Source organism: Alexandromys fortis, unplaced genomic scaffold (genome assembly GCF_014885135.2).
Source record: "Alexandromys fortis isolate MF-2015 unplaced genomic scaffold, M_Fortis_MF-2015_v1.1 scaffold_329, whole genome shotgun sequence".
Lineage (NCBI taxonomy): Eukaryota > Metazoa > Chordata > Mammalia > Rodentia > Cricetidae > Alexandromys > Alexandromys fortis.
In genome coordinates, this window is record NW_026068249.1 from 390,158 (window position 1) to 410,458 (window position 20,301).

The 20,301-nt window shown below is 47.1% G+C and overlaps 1 protein-coding gene and 1 non-coding gene across 2 annotated transcripts; both read left to right on the top strand.

Moving 5' to 3' along the window:
- The first annotated feature begins 1,864 nt into the window (after positions 1-1,864).
- Positions 1,865-1,971, top strand: LOC126494138 (U6 spliceosomal RNA). Its single transcript, XR_007589955.1, has one exon. It is a non-coding gene; the product is annotated as a U6 spliceosomal RNA (small nuclear RNA).
- A 14,275-nt stretch (positions 1,972-16,246) lies between these two features.
- Smpd1 (sphingomyelin phosphodiesterase 1) lies at positions 16,247-20,256 on the top strand. The gene is made up of 6 exons (XM_050131324.1): positions 16,247-16,713; positions 17,121-17,893; positions 18,430-18,601; positions 18,818-18,894; positions 19,224-19,369; positions 19,493-20,256. Exons 1-6 carry the CDS (start codon positions 16,408-16,410, stop codon positions 19,900-19,902), a joined length of 1,884 nt encoding a protein of 627 aa, XP_049987281.1. The 5' UTR covers positions 16,247-16,407; the 3' UTR covers positions 19,903-20,256.
- Positions 20,257-20,301: the final 45 nt, after the last annotated feature.

Genomic DNA, 20,301 nt, shown 5'->3' on the forward strand with positions numbered 1-20,301 from the left:
CTCATAACCCATACAGGGGAAGAGTTCGATCCCGAGTCACTGGGAGAGGGGTTTTTAAGGGAAGAAACCACAGCCCAATAATCCGAAGGTGGTAGAGAGGGCATCATAGAAAATTCCGAAAATCCAGTGATGATCACAAGGGGGCAACTCCCTGTTTCTCAAGATTATTCTCAAGATTATAATCAGCTAGTTCCTGAAACAGAGTATTCCAAAAATACCAATAATATCACAAGGAGGAAACTCCCTGTTTCTCAAAATTATTCTCAAGATTATAATCTAACTTTATCTTCAGCTAGTTCCTGAAACTGAACCGGCTAATCCTAGATTTCTGATTCTTCTCTCCCTGCTTAGATTTTTGGCTCTATTTTTTCCTGCTGGGGGCGGGGGGGGGGGGTCTGGATTTATCCAGGTCTTTCAGAACCACTGCTTTAAATGGCTCCCGACTGTGACCTTTATAGTCACTGCCTCCATCAGTTCTTCACTTGGGCTCACTCCACTTCTTATGCATTCTCAGCTGTCCAGTTGTGATTTCCTCCCAAGGTCTTCTCCCTTGCTGTTCCCTCTGCAGGAGTATTTCCCCCAGTTAGCTCATCCACAGCTCCTTTGACTCTTGAAGACTTCTAACCCACCTGCTTGACCTGAATACACACCGAGCTTCCCTCCCCCCCATCCCAACACCCCCTCCCACTCCCACCCCCCCACCCCCGCAAGCTACACTGTTTCCTCCATAGCAGTTATCACCCTACTGAACACACACCGAGCCCCATCCACACTGATTCTCACCCCGCTGAACACACACCGCGCTCCCCCCCAGCCACACTGATTCTCACCCCGCTGAACACACACCGAGCTCCGTTCACCACACTACTTTTGTCAGCACCATGGTAACAAGGAGTTCTTGATATTTATTTACATATTCTCAACACGGAGAATTGTGTCTGTCACATTGCAGGGTTCTCTTCTAATTTACCAACTCAAGTAATTAATTCACTAGGAGTGTGATCTGATGTATAGGGTGTGTACATGTCTGTGGGGGGGGAGGGAGGGAGGGAAGGAGGGACGGAGGAAGGGAGGGAGGGAGAAATGCTGCCAATTAAACCCAAGACTTCATACAAACACGCTATCACTAAACTATATCTTCAATCTGATATCCAATTTCAAATAAGGCTAGCCATGATAAGCTAAGTATGGGCAGGTCACCCAAAAGGAAGTTCTTTATTTTTAACTGTTATCACCTGCCAGAGTAGTACTCAGCCGTCCATAAACTTAACAAGAGGCCCGAGTCTCAGTAGTTTACCCTGAAGCAATACCTGGTAGCAGAAAACCACAAACTGAGATTACCCGACCCCCACCCAAGAGCAGATCATTCAAAGAAAATGCCTGGCATTCTCAGGGCTGTAGATGGGAACACCTGCCAGCACACATTGACCAGGACACCCTTAGACGAGTGTCAGCCAATCAGGGGTCCTGAACCTCAGAAACCTATCACCCCCACCTTTACTACTGTAAAACCCTATTCTAATTGAACTCGGGGCTCTTCAGTTATTCCAAAACATTGGACATGTGGAGAGAGTTAAGGTAGGTTTTGGAAAGGGTACGGTGGTGGAGCACACCTTTAGTCCCAGCCCTCAAAAGGCAAAGGCAGGAGGATCTCTGTAGTTCAAAGCCAGCCTGGTCTACATAGTGAGTTCCAGGACAGCCGGGAATATGTAGAGACCGTCTCAAAACAAACAGATAAAAAATAAGATAAATTTTGTAGGCAGAAAAGATACAATTCAGTAATGAAGTAAACGTAGGAATAAAGGAGAGAGTGTTAGTGTCTCACAGGATAAGGAAGTCTATACTGGCATCAAAGTCAGAGAGGGTGCTTGCGTTACCAGCCCACGCACTAAAACTGGAACAATATGGGGAATATTAGCAAGGTTCATGCATGAGAATGAAGTTCAAATTCATGAAGTGTTCTGTATTTTAAAAAAGAAAAGCAGGGCTGGGTGTAGCGTAGCTGGGGGTAGTGTCATAGGACTTTAATCCCGGCACTGGGGAGGCAGTTCTCACAACCTTGAGGTCAGGGACAGTTTGCATAGGAATTTATGGATAGTTTACAGAACCAGAGATCAGCCGGGCGTTGGTGGTGCACGCCTTTAATCCCAGCACTTGGGAGGCAGAGGCAGGCGGATCTCTGTGAGTTTCAGACCAGCCTGGTCTACAGAGCTAGTTCCAGGACAGGCTCCAAAGTCACAGAGAAACCCTGTCTCGAAAAACAAAAAAACAAAAAAAACAAAAAAAAAAAAAAAAAAAAAAAAACATGACCAGAGATCAGTTTACCCAAGATGGTTTTAGCACTTAAAGTATTCTAAGAAATACTTTCACAAAATGGCATAACTATAGCTCAGGGATCCAGTACACTAAGAGACTTCAAGGTATATATTACCTCTGGCTATGAGGTCTAGCAGAAGTCCCAGCCTCTTAGGTAAGAAATATTTCCATAACATCAGTTCATTACTAATGCGCATAATCCTCGGAATCTCTGGTGCTTGCAGCCAGCTGAGCCCAAGGATGCTGCGGTCCAATGTGTCACGCCCCGTTTAGGTGAGGGTTCACACTAGCAACAGCTCCTGTTTTCTTTTTTATTGTTGTTTGAGACATTCTTCTGTAGCCCAGGCTGACTCAGAACTCTGTGAAGCTGATGCCCTTAAACTTCTGCTCTTGTTGTCACCAACTCCCAAGTGCTGGGTATAACAGGCATGTGACAGACACCACATCTGGTATTGGCATTCCTGTTTCTTCTCTTCTGAAAAAGGAAGATCGATATGGGGGAAAAAACAGAACCCATAAAAGAAAAGTTAAACTTTAAAAAAAATGCATTCCAATAGCTGCCAAAATGGGAAAAATAAAACTAGAAAAAAATAATTGAAACATCTGGTTTGGTTTGGTTTGGTTTGGTTTGGTTTAGTTTGGTTTGAGACAAGTTCTCTAAAGACTCAGGCTGGCCTTAGCTAAACTTGTTGTGTAACTGAGGATGACTTTGAACTCCTAACCCTCCTGCCTCTGCCATGTGCTGACTAGCTCAACATGGGAACTACTACCGAAGGTTAGTGTCTTTAGTAGAAAAGAAATTCTACACCAACAACCAGGCTGGAGAAGTGCCTCAGGGGTTAAAGAGCACTGACTGCTCTTCCAGAAGATCTAGGTTCAATTCCCAGCACTCACAAGGAGGTTTACAATTGTCTATAACTTCAGGTTCAGGGGAATCTAAAGTCGTCTTCTGGCCTCTGTGGGCACCAAAAAATGTGTATGTGCACAGAAATACATGCAGGCAAAATACCTATACACGTAAAGATAAAAAATAAATCTTAAAAAAAGCAACAATTCAAGAAAAAAAATGGGTAAAGGAAAGAAATCAAAAATTTTAGAGATGGCTAGGAATACAAAAGGTTCAGTCACAGGGGGCACACACCACAGCTCTCAGCTTCGCTCAAGAATCCTACCACACAAGCCAAGCTAACACGAAGAGTATCTACAGGGAGTAGATGCTATGTTTGTCTTAGCAGAGAGGAGCTTGGTGGCCAGAAACAAGGAAGACAGCTTCATTTTCTTTCTCTTTTCCACTCTCCATCCTTTTGAAACTACCATTTGAGTTTAGATTCATATAAATATGCTACCTGTTTTTTAAATGTAATTCAAAATACTTCAACAAAAGGATTAGAACTGAAGTCAATATCAGTTGTGTGGGTCTCGCTGCCCTTCTGCCACGTCAATCTAAACTTCTTGCATCCTACAGATTGCTGTTAGCCACTGCTTCCCTAAAAGGCTCTCATGGTCACTTTAGTCCCAACTGAACCTTTCATCTTCTGAACACAGGGACTGTTTTTATACATCAGTCCTGAAAGGACGCCAAAATAAAAATTAGTCACTCCAAAACTCAACATGTTCTTTACAGATCACACACCATAGCCATCAGGATGCAAAGTGAATTAGATGCACATTTAATTAGATGCGGTGCGAGGGACCAGAAGTATCTCTTATTCTCTTTGAGGAGACACAGGGTGGGAGCAGGAAGTAGGGAAATGGTTTGGGCGGGGGAGGAGTGCTTGATACATAAACTTGAAGGCCTGAGTATGGATCCCAAGAGCCCAGACAAAGCCAGATTGTGGCCTCTATAATCCCAGAATTCCTACAGAATGGAAGACAGAGAGAGAAGCTGGAAGGCCAGCAGCTGGGAGACACAGCAGCAATCAACAAGAGACCCTGTTGCAAAAAGAGTGGCAGATGTTAACCAAAACCCTGCTTGTGCTCTTGTCTCTCTGTCTGCCTCTCTATACATGCATGCATACATACATACATATATGTTGAATGAGGTTTTCTGTCCTGTCCAGTTCCCTCAATCGTTAAGTCTCAAAGAAATCATACAGAGGTCTACATTAGTTATAAACTGATTGGCCCATTAGCTCAGGCTTCTTATTAACTCATAAGTTATATTATTCTTGTCTATGTTAGCCATATGGCTCAGTGCCTTTTTCAGTGAGGCAGTCACATCTTGCTTCTTCTCCCTTGAAGAGAAGGGGAGGAGAAGAGAAGGGGGGGGAGGAAGGAAAAAAGAGGAAGAAAAAAGGGAAGGGAAGAGGGAGGAGCAAAAAAGGGAAACTTCACCTTCATTGCCAGCCTTCATCATCTGCATGATCTTTGACTTTGCATTCATTTCCCCGCCTCTCTGTCCTACTCAATGTTTGGCTTTCAACATGCAGAAGAGCCTTATGAGGCATGAAATGAAGATGAAGTAAGCTCTGCCTGACTACATCCCTTGCACACAGGTCCGCCTGCACAAGACGCTGCAGTAAGGCTGAACCGTGTTTCATCACCCCCATTTGGAATCATTCCTCAAAGCAGATGGTTTTACTTATTCTGACTATGACACCAGCGTGGAAGTAGAGTGATATCCCCACACATTCAAACATTTCCAAATATCACTAGGCTTCCCTAATCAGTTGGCCTGTGTCTGCCCAGAGTGCTGTTTCCTATCTTTGCTCAAGTCAGCAACTTCTCAGCCCTAATGTCTGCTTGTGTCTTTTGTGCTAGAGCAGTGGAAACCTGTCAGTCTATGATGTGGGAGGTTCTTCTGTATAATTGCTTTTATAATGAATAAAGAGGCTGCTTGGGCCTGCAGCAAGGCAGAGTAGAGCTAGGCGGAGAATGCTGGGAAAGAGAAGGCAGAGTCAGTGAGAAGCCATGTAGTCACTGCAGGAGACAAGGTGCAAGATGAAACCTTACTGGTAGGCCACAACCACACGGCAATACACAGATGAGTAGAAATGGGTTAATTTAAGATATAAGAGCTAACCAATAAAAAACGTGAGCTAATAGGTCAAGTAGTGTTTTAATAATACAGTTTCTGTGTGGTTATTTTGGGTCTGGGAAGGCAGGAAACAAATGAGCAGTCTCCACCTACAAATCTAAAGATAGGAATTAAAGCCACACTTGTAAGATAAGGAACTAGATCACTTCCTTGGTTATTTAAAATACTTTTTAGATTTATTTATTTTATTTTATGTGTATGGGTGTGCTGCATCCATGTATGTCTGAAGTACTCACAGAAGTCAGAAGAGAGCATCTTAGATCCTCTGCACCTGGAGTGGCAGATGGTTGTTGAGGGGATCCCCAGCAAGCATCATGCCATGGTTGGTACAGAAACATCCGAGTGAGGTAAGAAGGAAACTCAGTGCAGCCTGACTTAGCTGAGCTGGTTCTGTCTTCTGGAGTCTGGCACCAGGCAGTTTATTTTAAACATATTTATGTTAAATACAGTTTTGAAAAAAGGTTTCCTGGTAGCAATTATCTCAACCCCACATGCACAAAAATGCTTAAGGCATGACTATATCAAAACTCTTGCCAATCACATGTGACCTCTACCATAAAGATGGGCTCTTTAGTTTAAGGGCCTAGGATCTGGTGTAGTGTACAACCAAGAGCCTGGCTATCCAGTATATGTGGCATCTCCCTAAGGATGGGTTCCACTGACTGAGAAACAAAGCTAAAGATAAATGCCTAGGGAAGGAAAGTCTGGGGTAAGTATTCTGGGAGATTTGGGTGAGGACTGTACTTACATATAGCAAAGGTCACCAGGTGACAAACAAGATCCACTCCCAGCCTTCTGGTTGGAAAATGGGTATACATTTCCTCCATTGAGGAGATGATCCTTCATGACTAATGGCCCTGGTTTCTTTAGTACCTGTCTGTGAGCACCCATGATGTATGTGCTGGGAAACAAACCTAGGTCCTCTGCAAGAACAACAGGTTCTCTTAACTGCTGAGCCATCTCTCCACTCCTCACACCAATACCTCAGTCATTTAAGTCTCCAGGTTACTTATTTTCTGCTATTGTTTTGGGGGTTTGTTTTGTGTTTTAGACAGGGTTTCTCTCTTTAACCTTGGCTGTCCTGGGACTCACTCTGTAGACCAGGCTGGCCTTGAACTCAGAGACCTCCCTGCCTCCGCCTCCTTGAGTGCTGGGATTAAAAGTATGCACCGCCGCCCAGCTCCAGTTTACTTCTTAACCAGGCAAGGAGTGGAAGAAATTTCTCTGATCCTGGTTTCAAATTACCCATCACAAAGGTCAGAAAGGTAGTGTTAATCCCGCCAAAAGAGAATAAGACCACTACCACAGTTCAAACTCAAATTTGAAGCAAGCTTTAATTAAATACTGGCCGGGTTGATTGACTTTCTGGCCAGATCCATCTCTGGTTTTCCAGAAAATGGCCGCAAGCCACAGTGTGAAGGGGCTTAAAAGACAAAATCCACAGTTTGCTGGAAGCAAGCATCTGTCCTGATGCATTTCCTGCCTTTAACCTCCTGCCCACATGTGATCAAACACATCCAGTGTGGCTGCTTAGGAGTAAAAATGTGTGTCTTGTTATCTTACATAGTCTCCAGCATTGCAGGAACTGTCTGGCCTGGAAAAGGGACTTGCAGATCAGAGGCAAGTTTGTTTCATGGATCTCTTGGGGACAGTAATTAAGACAAAACTAACTTTGGCTCTCACGGCGGCTCATCAGCTAAGAGTATTTGCTGCTCAATCATGAGGACTAGAGTTCAAATCCCAGCACGCATGGAACAAGCTGGGATTTCTACCAACACCAGCCCTGAGGGAACCAGCTTTTGGTCTGTGGCACACTCAGCCTACACATATCTGTACACAAATAAAAATAACAATAAATAAACCTCTTGAAATGATAACAAAATGAACAATTCCTTGGTTGTTTGCAGTGTGACATATTTTCCACTTTCATAGTCATGTCTAACCTCTGAGGCATGCTTTCTGGGAAGGTCACGTGGCATCTTCAGATCTGTGGCTATTTCATAAACTTGAACTAAATCGTGGCTCGGACAAGAGTTTCACAATGAGTTGTGGGGAAAGAAGATGGGACAGACTCACACAAAGGGAGTAAGACATCAATACTGGGTTCAAGACAGAAGCTTGGGCAACCAGGAAGAACCCCAGACTTGGATTTCTCCATTGACTGACTGTGGTACTTAAATGGACTTAAATCACAGTCTCTCTGAAATGTGGTTCCTAAAAGTTTAACCTCCTTTAGGGACTTGTGACACTTTTATTAAATTTTCTGGTCCTTCCTTTTTTTTTTTTTTTTTTTTTTTTTTGTTTGCTTTATTTGGTTTGGTTTTGAGTAATGCCTTGCTGGATAGTTCCGACCATCCTCACACTCAGCACTACTTTAGATGAGACTAGTGGGGTACAGGCGCCGCTACACCCACTTCCCCACTTCCTCTTTCAGAGATTCTTTTCTAAATTATTAGTGTGTATATGTGTGTACCTGCACTGGGGGAGGCAAGGGTAGGGGCGCCAGTGTATGTGGAGGTCGGAACACAGTTCAGCCACATTGTGGGATCCAGAGGTTAAGGTCAGGTTTTCAGGATCTCATGTAAACATCTTTATTCTTTTGTTTTTCTGTCTGTTTTATGAAGTGCAGGCGCATAACTTGGAGCTTTAAGCACGCTAAAGCAAGCACTCTAGTAGTGAGCCACACCCTCAGCCCCTGGCTTTGCTTTCTTTTCATTGGGTTTGTCTCACTATGTAGCTCTGGCTGGCACGGAACTCACAGAGTTCTTCCTACCTCCTGGTTGCTGGGATTAAAGGTGTGCACCTACACTCCTAACACTCAAGGTCACTGTTAACGGTGAAAAGTAGAGAGGAGCCAGGTGGTGTCACACGCCTTTGATCCCAGCACTCCGGAGGCAGAGGCAGTGCATCTCTGAGTTCGAGGCCAACCTGGTCTACAGAGTGAGATCCAGGACTGCCGGCGCTGCACAGAGAAACCATGTCTCAAAAAACAAGAGAGAGAGAAAGAGAGAGAGAGAGAGAGAGAGAGAGAGAGAGAGAGAGAGAGAGAGAGAGAGGACAAGGGAGGGAGAACAAGGGAGGGAGAAAAGGAAGGAGGAAGGAAGGAAGGAAAGAAGGAAGGAAGGAAGGAAGGAAGGAAGGAAGGAAGGAAGGAAGGAAGGAAGGAAGGAAAAAGAAACTGTGGGTGTGTGAGGAGGAGCTGCTGGCTGTCATTTTCAGCTCTCTGTTACTCAACATGGAATGTAATACTAAGGGGGAAATAACCAACAGAGCCCAGAGAGAACAAAGAGTGAGACGCAGAACAACGCCAGCACTGCTGGGAACAGTGTTTTCCTACTTCCTGGCTATGTGATTCGAGACGAGTTACTTAAGTCTCTGAACCTGTTCTGCCATCTGTAAGAAAGAGGCACGCCACACAGTGGGTGTCATGTGTGACTTCTAGGGCGTTAAGGCAGGAGACATGGGGTGGATGACTGTCACGTAGGGCTTCTTTGTTAAAACAATGGCATTTTAATCTGCGCGGTTCCTAAATTATCTGTCACATAGAAGGCAAAAATCACTGTGGGTATTGCCAAGGCAGAGCGGGTGTTGTGGTGGCAGGGAATCAGAAATATGAAAATATCTACCAAGTTGTGAACCCGTTTCCGTAGACAGGCTTGATCCTGGCAACCTGAAACATGGCGACATATCGAAGCAGAGTCCGTGTGAAGCCGTGATTTCATGCGGAGCAGCACTGCATCCTGCTCTTCAGCCACAGAGCTCCTGCTCTTCAAGTTCAGGAGTAAAGACGGAGGACTGGGTCTCCCCTGTTGGTGGAGTACTTATCTACCACATGTAAAGTCCTGGGTTTGATCCCAGGTGCTGCACAAATCAGGCACAGTGGGCATGGTGGCACATGCGGGAATTTCAGCATTTGGAAGTGGGAGGCAGGAGAGAGGAGTGGACGCTGAAGGTCATCTTCTTCTACATTAGAGCTCAAAGACATTCTGGCCTACAAGGGAGCCTGTCAGTGGAGGAAGGGAGGGAGGGCAAGAGGCCCAGGAACTGAGAGTATCTATGGCAGAACTATAGTGTTCGATTATACAGTATGATTTACATGGACAGGAAGCCATGGTGGGGTAGACACCCAGGGACAAAAGAAAGGGAAAAGGGCTGGGCATTGGAAGGTATTTGTGGTACTGACATTAGACCTAGGGCCTTTCTCATTCTGGAGGATTCCTAGCCCTGCTTTTACTTTTTATTATGAGACAGGGTATAAGATTTTCAGGCTGCCCTTGAAGTTGAGTTTGTAATCCTCCTGCCTCACCTTCCTGTGTAGCTGGAATTACAGGCCTTTCCTAGCACACCCAGCTAGACTAGAGTCATGGATGAGGTCAGAAGACAATGGCGGAAAAGTACCTACCTCTAGGGCTCAGCTTCTTCAGAGACTAGACACGGTGAGAGATGTAAAACTCTCTGGCTTTACCAACTGGATCTCCCCTTGTTCAGCCCTCGGGGTTGAAACATTCTTTTCTACATTACGCTCCCATTACACATCTCTGAGTCACTAAAAATGAGCTGTCTGCATGAAACTGTGTGGCTGGTGACAGCAATGTCTCAAGACACAGGGGAGCATCTCAAGCCATATACCCGTGTGAGGCAGCTCTGCATTGACAGCCTCCTCCAGCAGTGACTGGAGATCATTGGCAAATACTGGGGACATCGTCTGTCCATGTGAGTGCTGACAGGAACCAGCTGGGCTTGGCTTCTTCGGGTGACTGACAGAAGAGGCACAAGCTACCCAGTCATTGTGATGCCAGCTGTGACAAGACTCAGGGCTGACCCTCTCTTTCCAGATCCCTTTCCCAAAGTAAAGCAGATCTACACTGCATGAACAAAAGTACTGCACTGAACCTGCTGCCCTGGATTCTCTATCTGCACTCCCACCACTAGAGCAATTCCCGTTTTCTTCAAGATAATGTGACTGCTCCCAAATCTAGAACAGAATTTAGCTGGGTGCGGTGTATGCCTTTAATTCCAGCACTTCAGAAGCAGAAGCGGGAGAGCTAGCCTGGTCTACAGATTGAGTACAAGTCAGTCAGGACTACATAATGAGACCCTATTTCAAAAAAAAAATAGAACAGATCTTATCACATATTTTCTATAAAGCTAAGAGCACAAGTACTTCAGGTGTTGAGACCCTTCCCATCCATGCTGTGATTTCTCATCTCTGACACGAGTGTCAAAGCTGATCCAGGCGATGCATAATGAACAAGATGGCAATGTGCAAAGAAAAACTATTTATTGACACTCAATCCAACGTTCATATAATATTTTGTCTATTTCTCTCCCACCCCTGCCTGATAACTATGTGACATTTAATACCAATTAAATCATGCCATGTTCACTATAGTCACACACACCTATAATCCCAGAAATCAGAAGGTTGGGGTAATGACATGCTTTGTTTGATCACACAAACAGTGACAGAACTAGGATTCAAACCCAGGTGCTCTGAATACAAACCTCCCCTTAAGAGTTCCAGGACCAGCTTTCCTGGAGGGGAGTCTACATTCCCTGCCCTGGAGTTGACTGCTTATGAATGCAGTCTCATTTCACTGGTACTCCCTAAAAATTCCACAGGAGGGAGACCTTTCCCCACCCAAACCCAAAGATGCAGGTTTTCATTTGTGGTCTCCTGGGCAGTTGAAGAGTTGGTTGGCCACCTGTATAGAATTTACACGGGTCTCCTGACAAAGAGACCCAGGGACCATAAGCGGGCACTCAACCAAATTATCTCAAGGTAGGAATTAGCTCAGATGGGAGATTACTGCACAAAAACCAGGCCTGGTGGCACACACCAGCAATCCCAGCACTGGGGAACGGCAGGCGTGAAGATCATAAGTTCAGGTTAATCCCGGATACATAGTTTGAAGTCAGCCTGAGCAACGAGACCCTATCTTTATAAAACAATAATAAAACAAACAAAGACAAATAACCCAAATTTAACTAGAAACTTTTCAGCCCCAACCACTCTCAGAAAGTTGCACCAATCCCTGTGTTGATTTTTTTTTCATGTATGTATATGTATGATTATGTATGTATAACATCACATGCGTGCCTGGTATCTGGGAGGTCACAAGAGAATGTAGGATCCCATGGTAGAGTTAGGGATGGTTGTGGGCAGCCATGTGGATTCTGGTTTTCTGGAAAAAACAATAGGTGCTCTCAACCACTAAGCCATCTCTCCAGACCCTGAAGCCTTAAATCTTTATGCAATGACCCTTCCCCGAGGGCTGCTCATTGTGCAGACAAGCCCACACCACTCTCAACACCAGCCTCGTTCATGATGACGTAAGTTTTATACTGGAACCCTCTCCTGGGACTGATGAGGGTGTGATGGGTACCCACGTGCAGCCCAGATTTCCGTCTACACGTGAGAGGTGCTGCTACACTATGGGTCATGACCCTCGGCCTCTAAGGAGCCTCTGCCTAGAAGAGTCACCTCATCTGTGGCCACATCCCTTCCCAAGGCAACACACATCCTCTGATGGGCCAGTTTCAAGAAGACTGAAGCTCCAGCGTCCTTCCCTTCACTTGGAACAGCTCTGAAGGTCGTCCCTTACGATCTGCTGCTGTAGGATCAGCTGAGGCCTCTGGAGAGACTCTCCTCACTCACTGCTCTTTCCTTTCTTCCCTTCTCAGGTGCTGATTCTAAATGCAAGCCATAATAGCCCTCCTGCATGTTCAGCTCCAGCATGTGGTCCAGAGAAGACTGATCTCCAGGTGTTGGTGCTGGGAGTTATCTGAGAAAGCAGATGCTGGATTGACATGGGGGTGAAAGGGATGGGTATCCATCTCCAGCAAAGGGGCACTCAGGAAAGGTCCTGACAAACAGGGTGACTTGGTAGTGTAAGGGAATGTATTCTCTAACTTAGTGCGTTGTACTTCCTCGGTTGTTTTGTTGAGACAAGGTTATATTATGCAGTTCAGGCTGCCCTGGAGCTTACTGTGTAGCTCATGCTGGCCTTAAACCCACAGCAAACCTCATGTACTGAGATTACAAGCACGAGCCAGAACATCTGACCTGTGAACCAGACTTTTTAGAAAATGCAAGAAAAATGCTAATTATAAAGATAAAGATAAATAGCTAGCTATTGCTCAGCCTTGTCAGTATTCTGAGGAGAAAAATACAACAAAACAAAAGCAATTAATTGACAGAAAAATTTGAAAATGATAGTCTAAGTGAGGTAGGTACGCTTCAATTGACAGAAATGATTTGAGGCCTTCACAAAGCGGGTTTTGAGAAGATGTGTATAAAGCCAGAGTCACTACAAAGTAACTGTGCCATGGACTCCACAGGACATGAGGTTTACTAAAGCAATCAGGAACTTAAGGCCAAGTAACTGTTCTGACTTCAGAGGACATGAAAGTTACTAAAGCAATCAGGAATGTAAGGTGAAGGGGGAACCAGAAGGCCCTGAGAGATCATATGGGTTGTCTATACAGGCCAAGGCCGGCCTAAGGAAATACCACTATTCAGCTGGACTCGTGGACAGCAAGAGAGAAGTTACTTTCAAAACAGAGAGGCGGCGGCAGCGTGTAATTATCTGAACATCAGAAGCCTGCCAGCATAGCCCAGCTACATGAGAACCAATCACAAAAAAAAAAAAAAATAGAGATAGAGATAGAGATAGAGATAGATAGATAGATAGATAGATAGATAGATAGATAGATAAAAAGGAGAAGGAAGGGAAGGAAGACAGGGAAGGAGTGAAGAGCTTCTAGGGTTGAGAATAAATCACTTTTGTTATTTGGGTTTTTTTAGGTATCACAAACAGTTTTTAAGGAAAACAAAGGTGTGTGAAGTGTAGTGTCCCATGCATTTAACCCCGGCACCTGGGAGGCAGAGGCAGGTGGATTTCTGTGAGTTGGAGGCCAGCCTGGTCTACAAAGTGAGTTCCAGTAAAGCCAGATTTGCACAGCGAGCCCCCGTCTGGTGGGGGATGGGGGGAACAAAGATGTGTTAAAGTATGTGTTTATCTTCACACCTGTGAGAGCAATTTCGATGGCCTCTTTAGAACTACACTTCTTTGAAGTAGGTGTCTGCGGTTAAGTTGACTTCAGTCTCCCCTGTGAACAGATGTACCATCTCCACCCTGCCATCCTCACTTCTTGGAAGTGTCTGCTTTAGTCCAGCCACCAGCTTCGCGAAGATCTTTGGGCTATGCTGAAACATGCGCCTTCAGTTTTAAATAGTCTTTATGTTCATCCTGGAGGTCTGAGTGTGCTGGTCTCAGGTTCAGGTCTGAAGTTTGGGTGCTGAAGACATGGCTCAGCAGTTTAAAGCATTTGTTGCTTTTGCAGAGGACCCTGGTTTGATTCCAGGTGCCCACATGGAAACTAGCAACCATCGGCAGCTCTATTTCAGGAAACCTGTCTCTTTCTTCTGACCTCCCCAAGCACCGTGAGGCATTCTCATGGTGAATATACATACACAAAGTCAAAATATGCATATACATAAAATAAATAAACACATCTAGGTTTTTTATTTGAAGAGTCAAACAGTCACAGATCAGAAATAACCTGGGGGTAGGAAGAATAATGCCTACACTAAATGTATCCTTTTTCTTGTTAGCAATACAATGTAACAACTATAGTTATTATTAGGAATAAGCAGTCTAGATGGGATTTAAAGTATATAGATGTGTGTAGCTTATATACAAATGTAGCGCTATTCCTGAGCATCCTTGAGCTTTGGTATACAAAAGTATTCTGGGAAACACAGCAGGAAAACTGTACCTAACTCAGAGCCCTCAGGAAAGTCCAGCATGTTATCTTGTGTGGTCATTACCATTACTGTCTGAGATGAAGTCTGCAAGGCAAGGGGAGTCCCTTGAAACTCGTCCTCTAAGGAAACTGCTAGCGGGGTTTATAGCCTGGGCTCTTACCAGGTGCAGGAGTCAAACAGATTAGGCTGCTCTTTGCTGTTGTGAAGGGCCTTTGTTTTAGGCTTTCTCATCAGCAGAATGGAAATAACAATAGTTTTGTTTTACTTTGCTTGGAGGCAGGGTCTCAAGCAGTTCAGACTGGTCTAAAATTTGACCACAGACAAGGGTGACCTTCAGCTTCTAGTTCTCCTGCCTCCACCTCCCAAGTGGTAAGATTACAGGCAGGTAACACCACACCCACCTCAAGAATAGTATTACAGCTATTTGTGGGATTGAAGTGAGAATTGAAAATTAGTCATTGTAAAGTACACAGATCAGTGTTTAGCACATTTAAAGAAGTCAATAAATTAAGCTTTTTAAAATTTTTCTAAGTTTTTGAGACATAGTTTCATGCAGTTCAGAATGGACTCAAACTTCTCAAATTGACTTTGTAGCCAAGGGTGGCCTTTAATGCCTATTCCTGTTGTCTCCAACTCTTCCTCTATTAAAAAGGAAAAAATGACATCCTTCTGTGAGCCCCAAGTCCCTTCTATCCAGATAATTCTGAATCAGAGACTGTTGGCTGGCACCCACCAGTAAAGCCAGCCAGCACTGTGGAGGCTGGGCCAAGACACAGTGAGACCCTGTCTCAAAGTAGAAATAAAAAAAACAAATAAAATAAGATTTAAAACACTTAAGTAACTGCTTTCTGACTGGAGACCTCCAAGAGGCAAGCTAGAACCCATCCCTGGCTCCATTATCAGGGCTAAGGACCTGTGGTCACAGGCCCTAGGAGAGAAGCCCCTACTATTTACTCTGCTAAATAGGCACAAGCATTTAAATGACTCTGGTGTCTGATTTTTGTACCCGTACATCACAGCACGTCTCAGCCCTCAAGAGAGAAGCTTCTTGAGGCAGATGAGAGGTCATACAGACACCCACTCAGAGAACAAGAGACTTCCAAGTGATCTACCCTGACTAGGGTCTAAATCACATCTCTCCTCACAAAGCTAAGGGACTGAAAGAGGAGGGGAAAGATCGAAAGAGCCAGAGGCAGTGGATGACTACAAGCTGTTTTGGGGTGCAACAAGGAAGTTGTATGCAATGAAGTCACAGCGATTGTGACAACATGCACAGGATGTTCAAGCTAGACAAAATTCCAGCCTGGGTGTTGGAGCACCCAAGTCCCACTCCTAGCTAAGGGAGCTGATGGCATTGGATAGCTACGAGGAGAGAAGAGTCAATTCTCTTTAAGAATATGTCTTCGGGTAAGTCGCCAGACTCCAGGGCAGGCCGCACACCTAATAGTGTTGCCCTTCTAGAGGACCTGGTCCAATTCCCAGCACCCACATGGCAGCTCAAGACATCCGTAACTCCAGTACTGAGGGATTCCATGCCCTCCAGCAAGCATTGCACACATGGTGCACACACATACAAAATACCCATGCACATAAAATTAATAACAATAACAACAACAATAGGACCAATTTTTAAATTAAAATAAAGTAATATTAACAAAACCCTCAAGTGACTCAAGGGTGTTGTAATGCTTCTAGAGCATATGGAAACCCAGGGGAGGGACATCTATGGCAGATCAGTCTGCTCAGTGAAAGGATCTCTACCCCAGCCCTTTCTCCCTGTCTCCCTTCCAAGTCAAAAGGCTAGCTGAGCCTGGTATCTATTCTAGGAATCTGAAGGTAAAAAACGGGGACCGAGAAGGCTTCTAGGAGTCTCCTAAAGGCTTCCACCAGTTCCAGTCCGAAAGCCCAGGGCAGTCCCTGGCCAGCGCGCCCCGCACAGCAGTGGCTCATGGTGACGGCACTGGTAACAGCAAAGTGCACTGGTCCACCTCCAGCGTCTCCGGGCGGCTCGCAGAGATGGGGCGTGGCAGGGGCGGGATCGGGGCTGGCCGACGAGCCCCCTTTTGCTCCGCCCCCCAAGCTTTGACAACACTCTCCGCGGCTGCTGGGGAAATAAGAGGAACAGGAAGGGGAGGAGCTGTCTTGTGGCTGGCTGCTGAACGATCAGTCAACCACAACGAAGGGTAATCGGGTGTCTCCAGCGCTACCCGGGGCCCGAGGGCCAGTGTGGGCCTCGGCCTGTGGGGCCTGGAGGGGTATCCACTCCGGCCTACGAAGTCTAACAATGCCCCACCACGGAGTGTCATCCGGCCAGGGCCATCTCAGAGACGGCTGGGAGCAGAGGCTGGAGAGGTCCTCACCGGCACCCAGGGTGAAACTCCTTTGGATGGGGCTGGGCCTGGTGCTGGTGCCAGCTCTGTTTGACTCCGTGGTTCTCTGGGCTCCTGCCAGAGCTTATCCTCTTCCTGCCCAAGAACATCCTGTCAAATTCAGTGCCAGAGTGTCTCCGCTCCAGAATGCCTTCGGGTGGCGGAACCTCACCTGCCCGGCCTGCAAAGTCTTATTCACTGCTTTAAACTATGGGCTGAAGGTGAGCACTAGAAGGGAGGATTGTGGTGGAATGCTGGGGGCAGGGTGAGGGGCACTGATCTGCCCCGGGGCTCAATATACTCTCGTTAGAGGCTGCTTCCTCTGTGTTCAAGGCAACCACTTCCCCACTGTGACCTTTACCCCACTATGACCTTTGTAAAATAAGAGTAAAGAACAATGCCTTAAGAAATCCTGGGCTTGAAATATCAGAGCTGAGCTAAAGAGTGGATAGGTGAGGGCCTGGTGCTGCCTGGCGCAAGGCACTGTGTAGGAGGCACTGAGATCTCTTTACCATGGTGCCACTGAGTTCAACCTAGCCCTGATTTAGACACGGAAGCCTGTGGAGTGGTGGCCGGGGTTCACTTGGTTCTATGTCTGACCTCTCGTCTTTGGTTCCTTCCACCACAGCAGGAGCCCAATGTGGCCCGGGTAGGCTCTGTGGCCATCAAGATGTGCAAGATGCTGAACATAGCACCACTGAGCGTGTGCCAGTCGGCTGTCCATCTCTTTGAGGGCGATATGGTGGAGGTGTGGAGACGTTCGGTTCTGAGCCCATCTGAAGCTTGTGGCTTGCTTCTGGGTCCTTCCTGTGGGCACTGGGACATCTTTTCAACGTGGAACATCTCTTTGCCATCAGTGCCGAAGCCACCCCCCAAACCACCGAGCCCACCGGCCCCAGGTGCCCCCATCAGCCGTGTCCTCTTCCTCACTGACTTACACTGGGATCATGACTACCTGGAGGGCACAGACCCTAACTGCCCAGATCCACTCTGTTGCCGCCGGAGCTCTGGGTGGCCGCCCACCTCCAGGGCAGGGGCTGGGTACTGGGGCGAGTATAGCAAGTGTGACCTGCCCCTTCGAACACTGGAGAGCCTGTTGACAGGGCTGGGCCCTGCCGGCCCTTTTGAGATGGTATACTGGACAGGAGACATCCCTGCCCATGATGTCTGGCGACAGTCTCGCCAGGACCAGCTGAGGGCCCTGACCACCATCACAGACCTCGTAAGGAAGTTCTTGGGGCCTGTGCCAGTGTATCCTGCTGTGGGCAACCACGAGAGCACTCCTGTCAATGGCTTCCCTCCCCCCTTCATAAAGGGGAACCAGTCTTCACAATGGCTCTATGAAGCAATGGCCAAGGCCTGGGAGCCCTGGTTACCAGCTGACGCCCTTCACACCCTCAGGTACTTACAGTCTGTGGAAATTCAGGAAGGGAGAAGAAAGATGGACAGGGGGAAAGGAAAGAACTGGGTAAACTCTGTTCTAACAAGTGTCCTCAGCATCTCCTGCCCTCCCTAAGCTGACCCCACCTTCCCTTTCTTATCTCCAGCCACCCTCTTTTAGAAGTAGCAGTGCAACCTCACCACACCCCAGCTCTTGTCTGCTTAGGGCAGCTCTCTCTTAAATGAATTCCCCTCTCCTTTAAATATCTCACATTTTCCTCAACTTGACTAGGCTCATGGCATCCCCCCCTCTCCTCAGAAAGGCCTTTGCTCTCTGCCTTCCTTGAATCTCTGTCCCGAATTCCTGGAGCCCTCAGCACTCTGAACCTTCTTTATTGTCGGAGGAAGCCTGTAATTACCGCTGCTTTGGTCTTCAGCTGGGATGGGAGCTCCTGGAGGTGGGGGATGACATCATGTGTGCCTCTTCCTGGCACAGGACCAGGGGTGAAGGGCTAGAATTGTCCAAGTAGTGACACCTCTTGCTTACTTTGTTTCAGAATTGGGGGCTTTTATGCCCTTACCCCACGCCCTGGCCTTCGCCTCATCTCTCTCAATATGAATTTTTGTTCCCGTGAGAACTTTTGGCTCTTGATCAACTCCACAGATCCTGCTGGACAACTCCAGTGGCTGGTGGAAGAGCTTCAGGCCGCTGAGAATCGAGGAGACAAAGTAAGGGGGAGTAATGACCCTGGTGGAGTAGGTGTTGTGGGGGCTGGGGCCTGTGGACAGGGACAGGGGAGTGTCACTTCACTTCCTGGAACCCAGTGTTCCCTGGAGTCCACATCACCCTCTGATGTCCTTCAGGTAATCAATCTTCTGGCCACTCGCCCAAGGCTATCTGTTGTTCCTCAAAGCTCTGCTAACTGCCCCTAATTCTCCCTTCAGGTGCATATAATCGGCCATATCCCTCCAGGGCATTGCCTCAAGAGCTGGAGCTGGAATTACTACAAAATTGTAGCCAGGTAAAAAAAAAACTAGAGGGCTGGAGTGTGGAGCACGAAGGGTTGAAATCCACTCAAGAGCAGAGTGTGGTGGCACACACCTTGATCTCTGTGAGTTCAAGGCCAGCCTGGTCTACAAAGTGAGTTCCAGGACAGCCAGGGCCATTACACAGGGAAAAAAAAAAAAAAAAGCTCGGTGGGGGGCAGTTTCCTCAAGCACCTCACAGTCTTCTTCTCCATGGGGCAGAGGAGCTGCTTAGCAAGTTGGAGAAGGACCACCCTAACTCCCCAGATCTACCCACCCTCATTTCTGACTCCCTACAATCTAATGTCACTGTGTCTCTGGCCAGGTATGAAAACACTCTGGCTGGCCAGTTTTTTGGCCACACTCATGTGGATGAATTTGAGATCTTCTATGATGAGGAGACTCTGAGCCGGCCGCTAGCTGTAGCCTTCCTGGGGCCCAGTGCTACAACCTTTATCAACCTTAATCCTGGTAAGTGAAGCAGAAGGGAACCTTCCTTCCTAAGGCTCGTGCTTCAGAAAGGGAAGTCAAGGCAAGGAAGGTCCTCCCCAGAGTTGCCTTTGTTCCTTTTACCATGTCAACCCTGTCTTGCAGGTTACCGAGTCTACCAAATAGATGGAAACTACCCCGGAAGCTCTCATGTGGTCCTGGACCATGAGACCTACATCCTGAACCTGACTGAGGCCAATGTACCAGCAGCCTCACCACACTGGAAGCGCCTCTACAGGGCTCGAGAAACCTACGGACTTCCAGATGCTCTGCCTGCCTCTTGGCACAACTTGGTCTACCGCATGCGGGACAATGAGCAACTTTTCCAGACCTTCTGGTTTCTCTACCATAAGGGCCATCCGCCTTCAGAGCCCTGCGGCACACCCTGCCGCCTGGCCACGCTGTGTGCCCAGCTCTCAGCCCGTGCAGACAGCCCTGCTCTTTGCCGCCACTTGATGCCCAATGGGAGCCTCCCAGAGGCCCATAGCTCATGGTCACGGACCCTGTTGTGCTAGAATTCCAGGGCCCAGAGTGGGGAAAGTTCGTGTATTAGGAAAGGGACATATTCCTAAGCACTGTTGAGTCAACCAGGCAAAAACTTCTGGGGAAGGAGCCCTGTCAGGCCAGGGAGCAAACCTTCTCATGGAGAGCTTGTTTGGCTGGATCTGGGGGAGGGTTTGGCTGCCCTACCTATGCCCAGTATCTGGATTGCCCCTGAGGCTGATGTCCTCTCAAAGCCACAGAGCTGAGGTCTCCAGTGCTCTAAGGATCCAGACAGGAGCTGTCGCCCTAGGCCTGTGCTACCCTCCAGCGAACCCTGTTGCTACCTGATCCTGCCAGGCTGCTAAAATAAAGAGACTTGGACTCCAGATTCCACTGGCCCAATTTCTTCTTCCCAAACAGGGAGGGCAAAG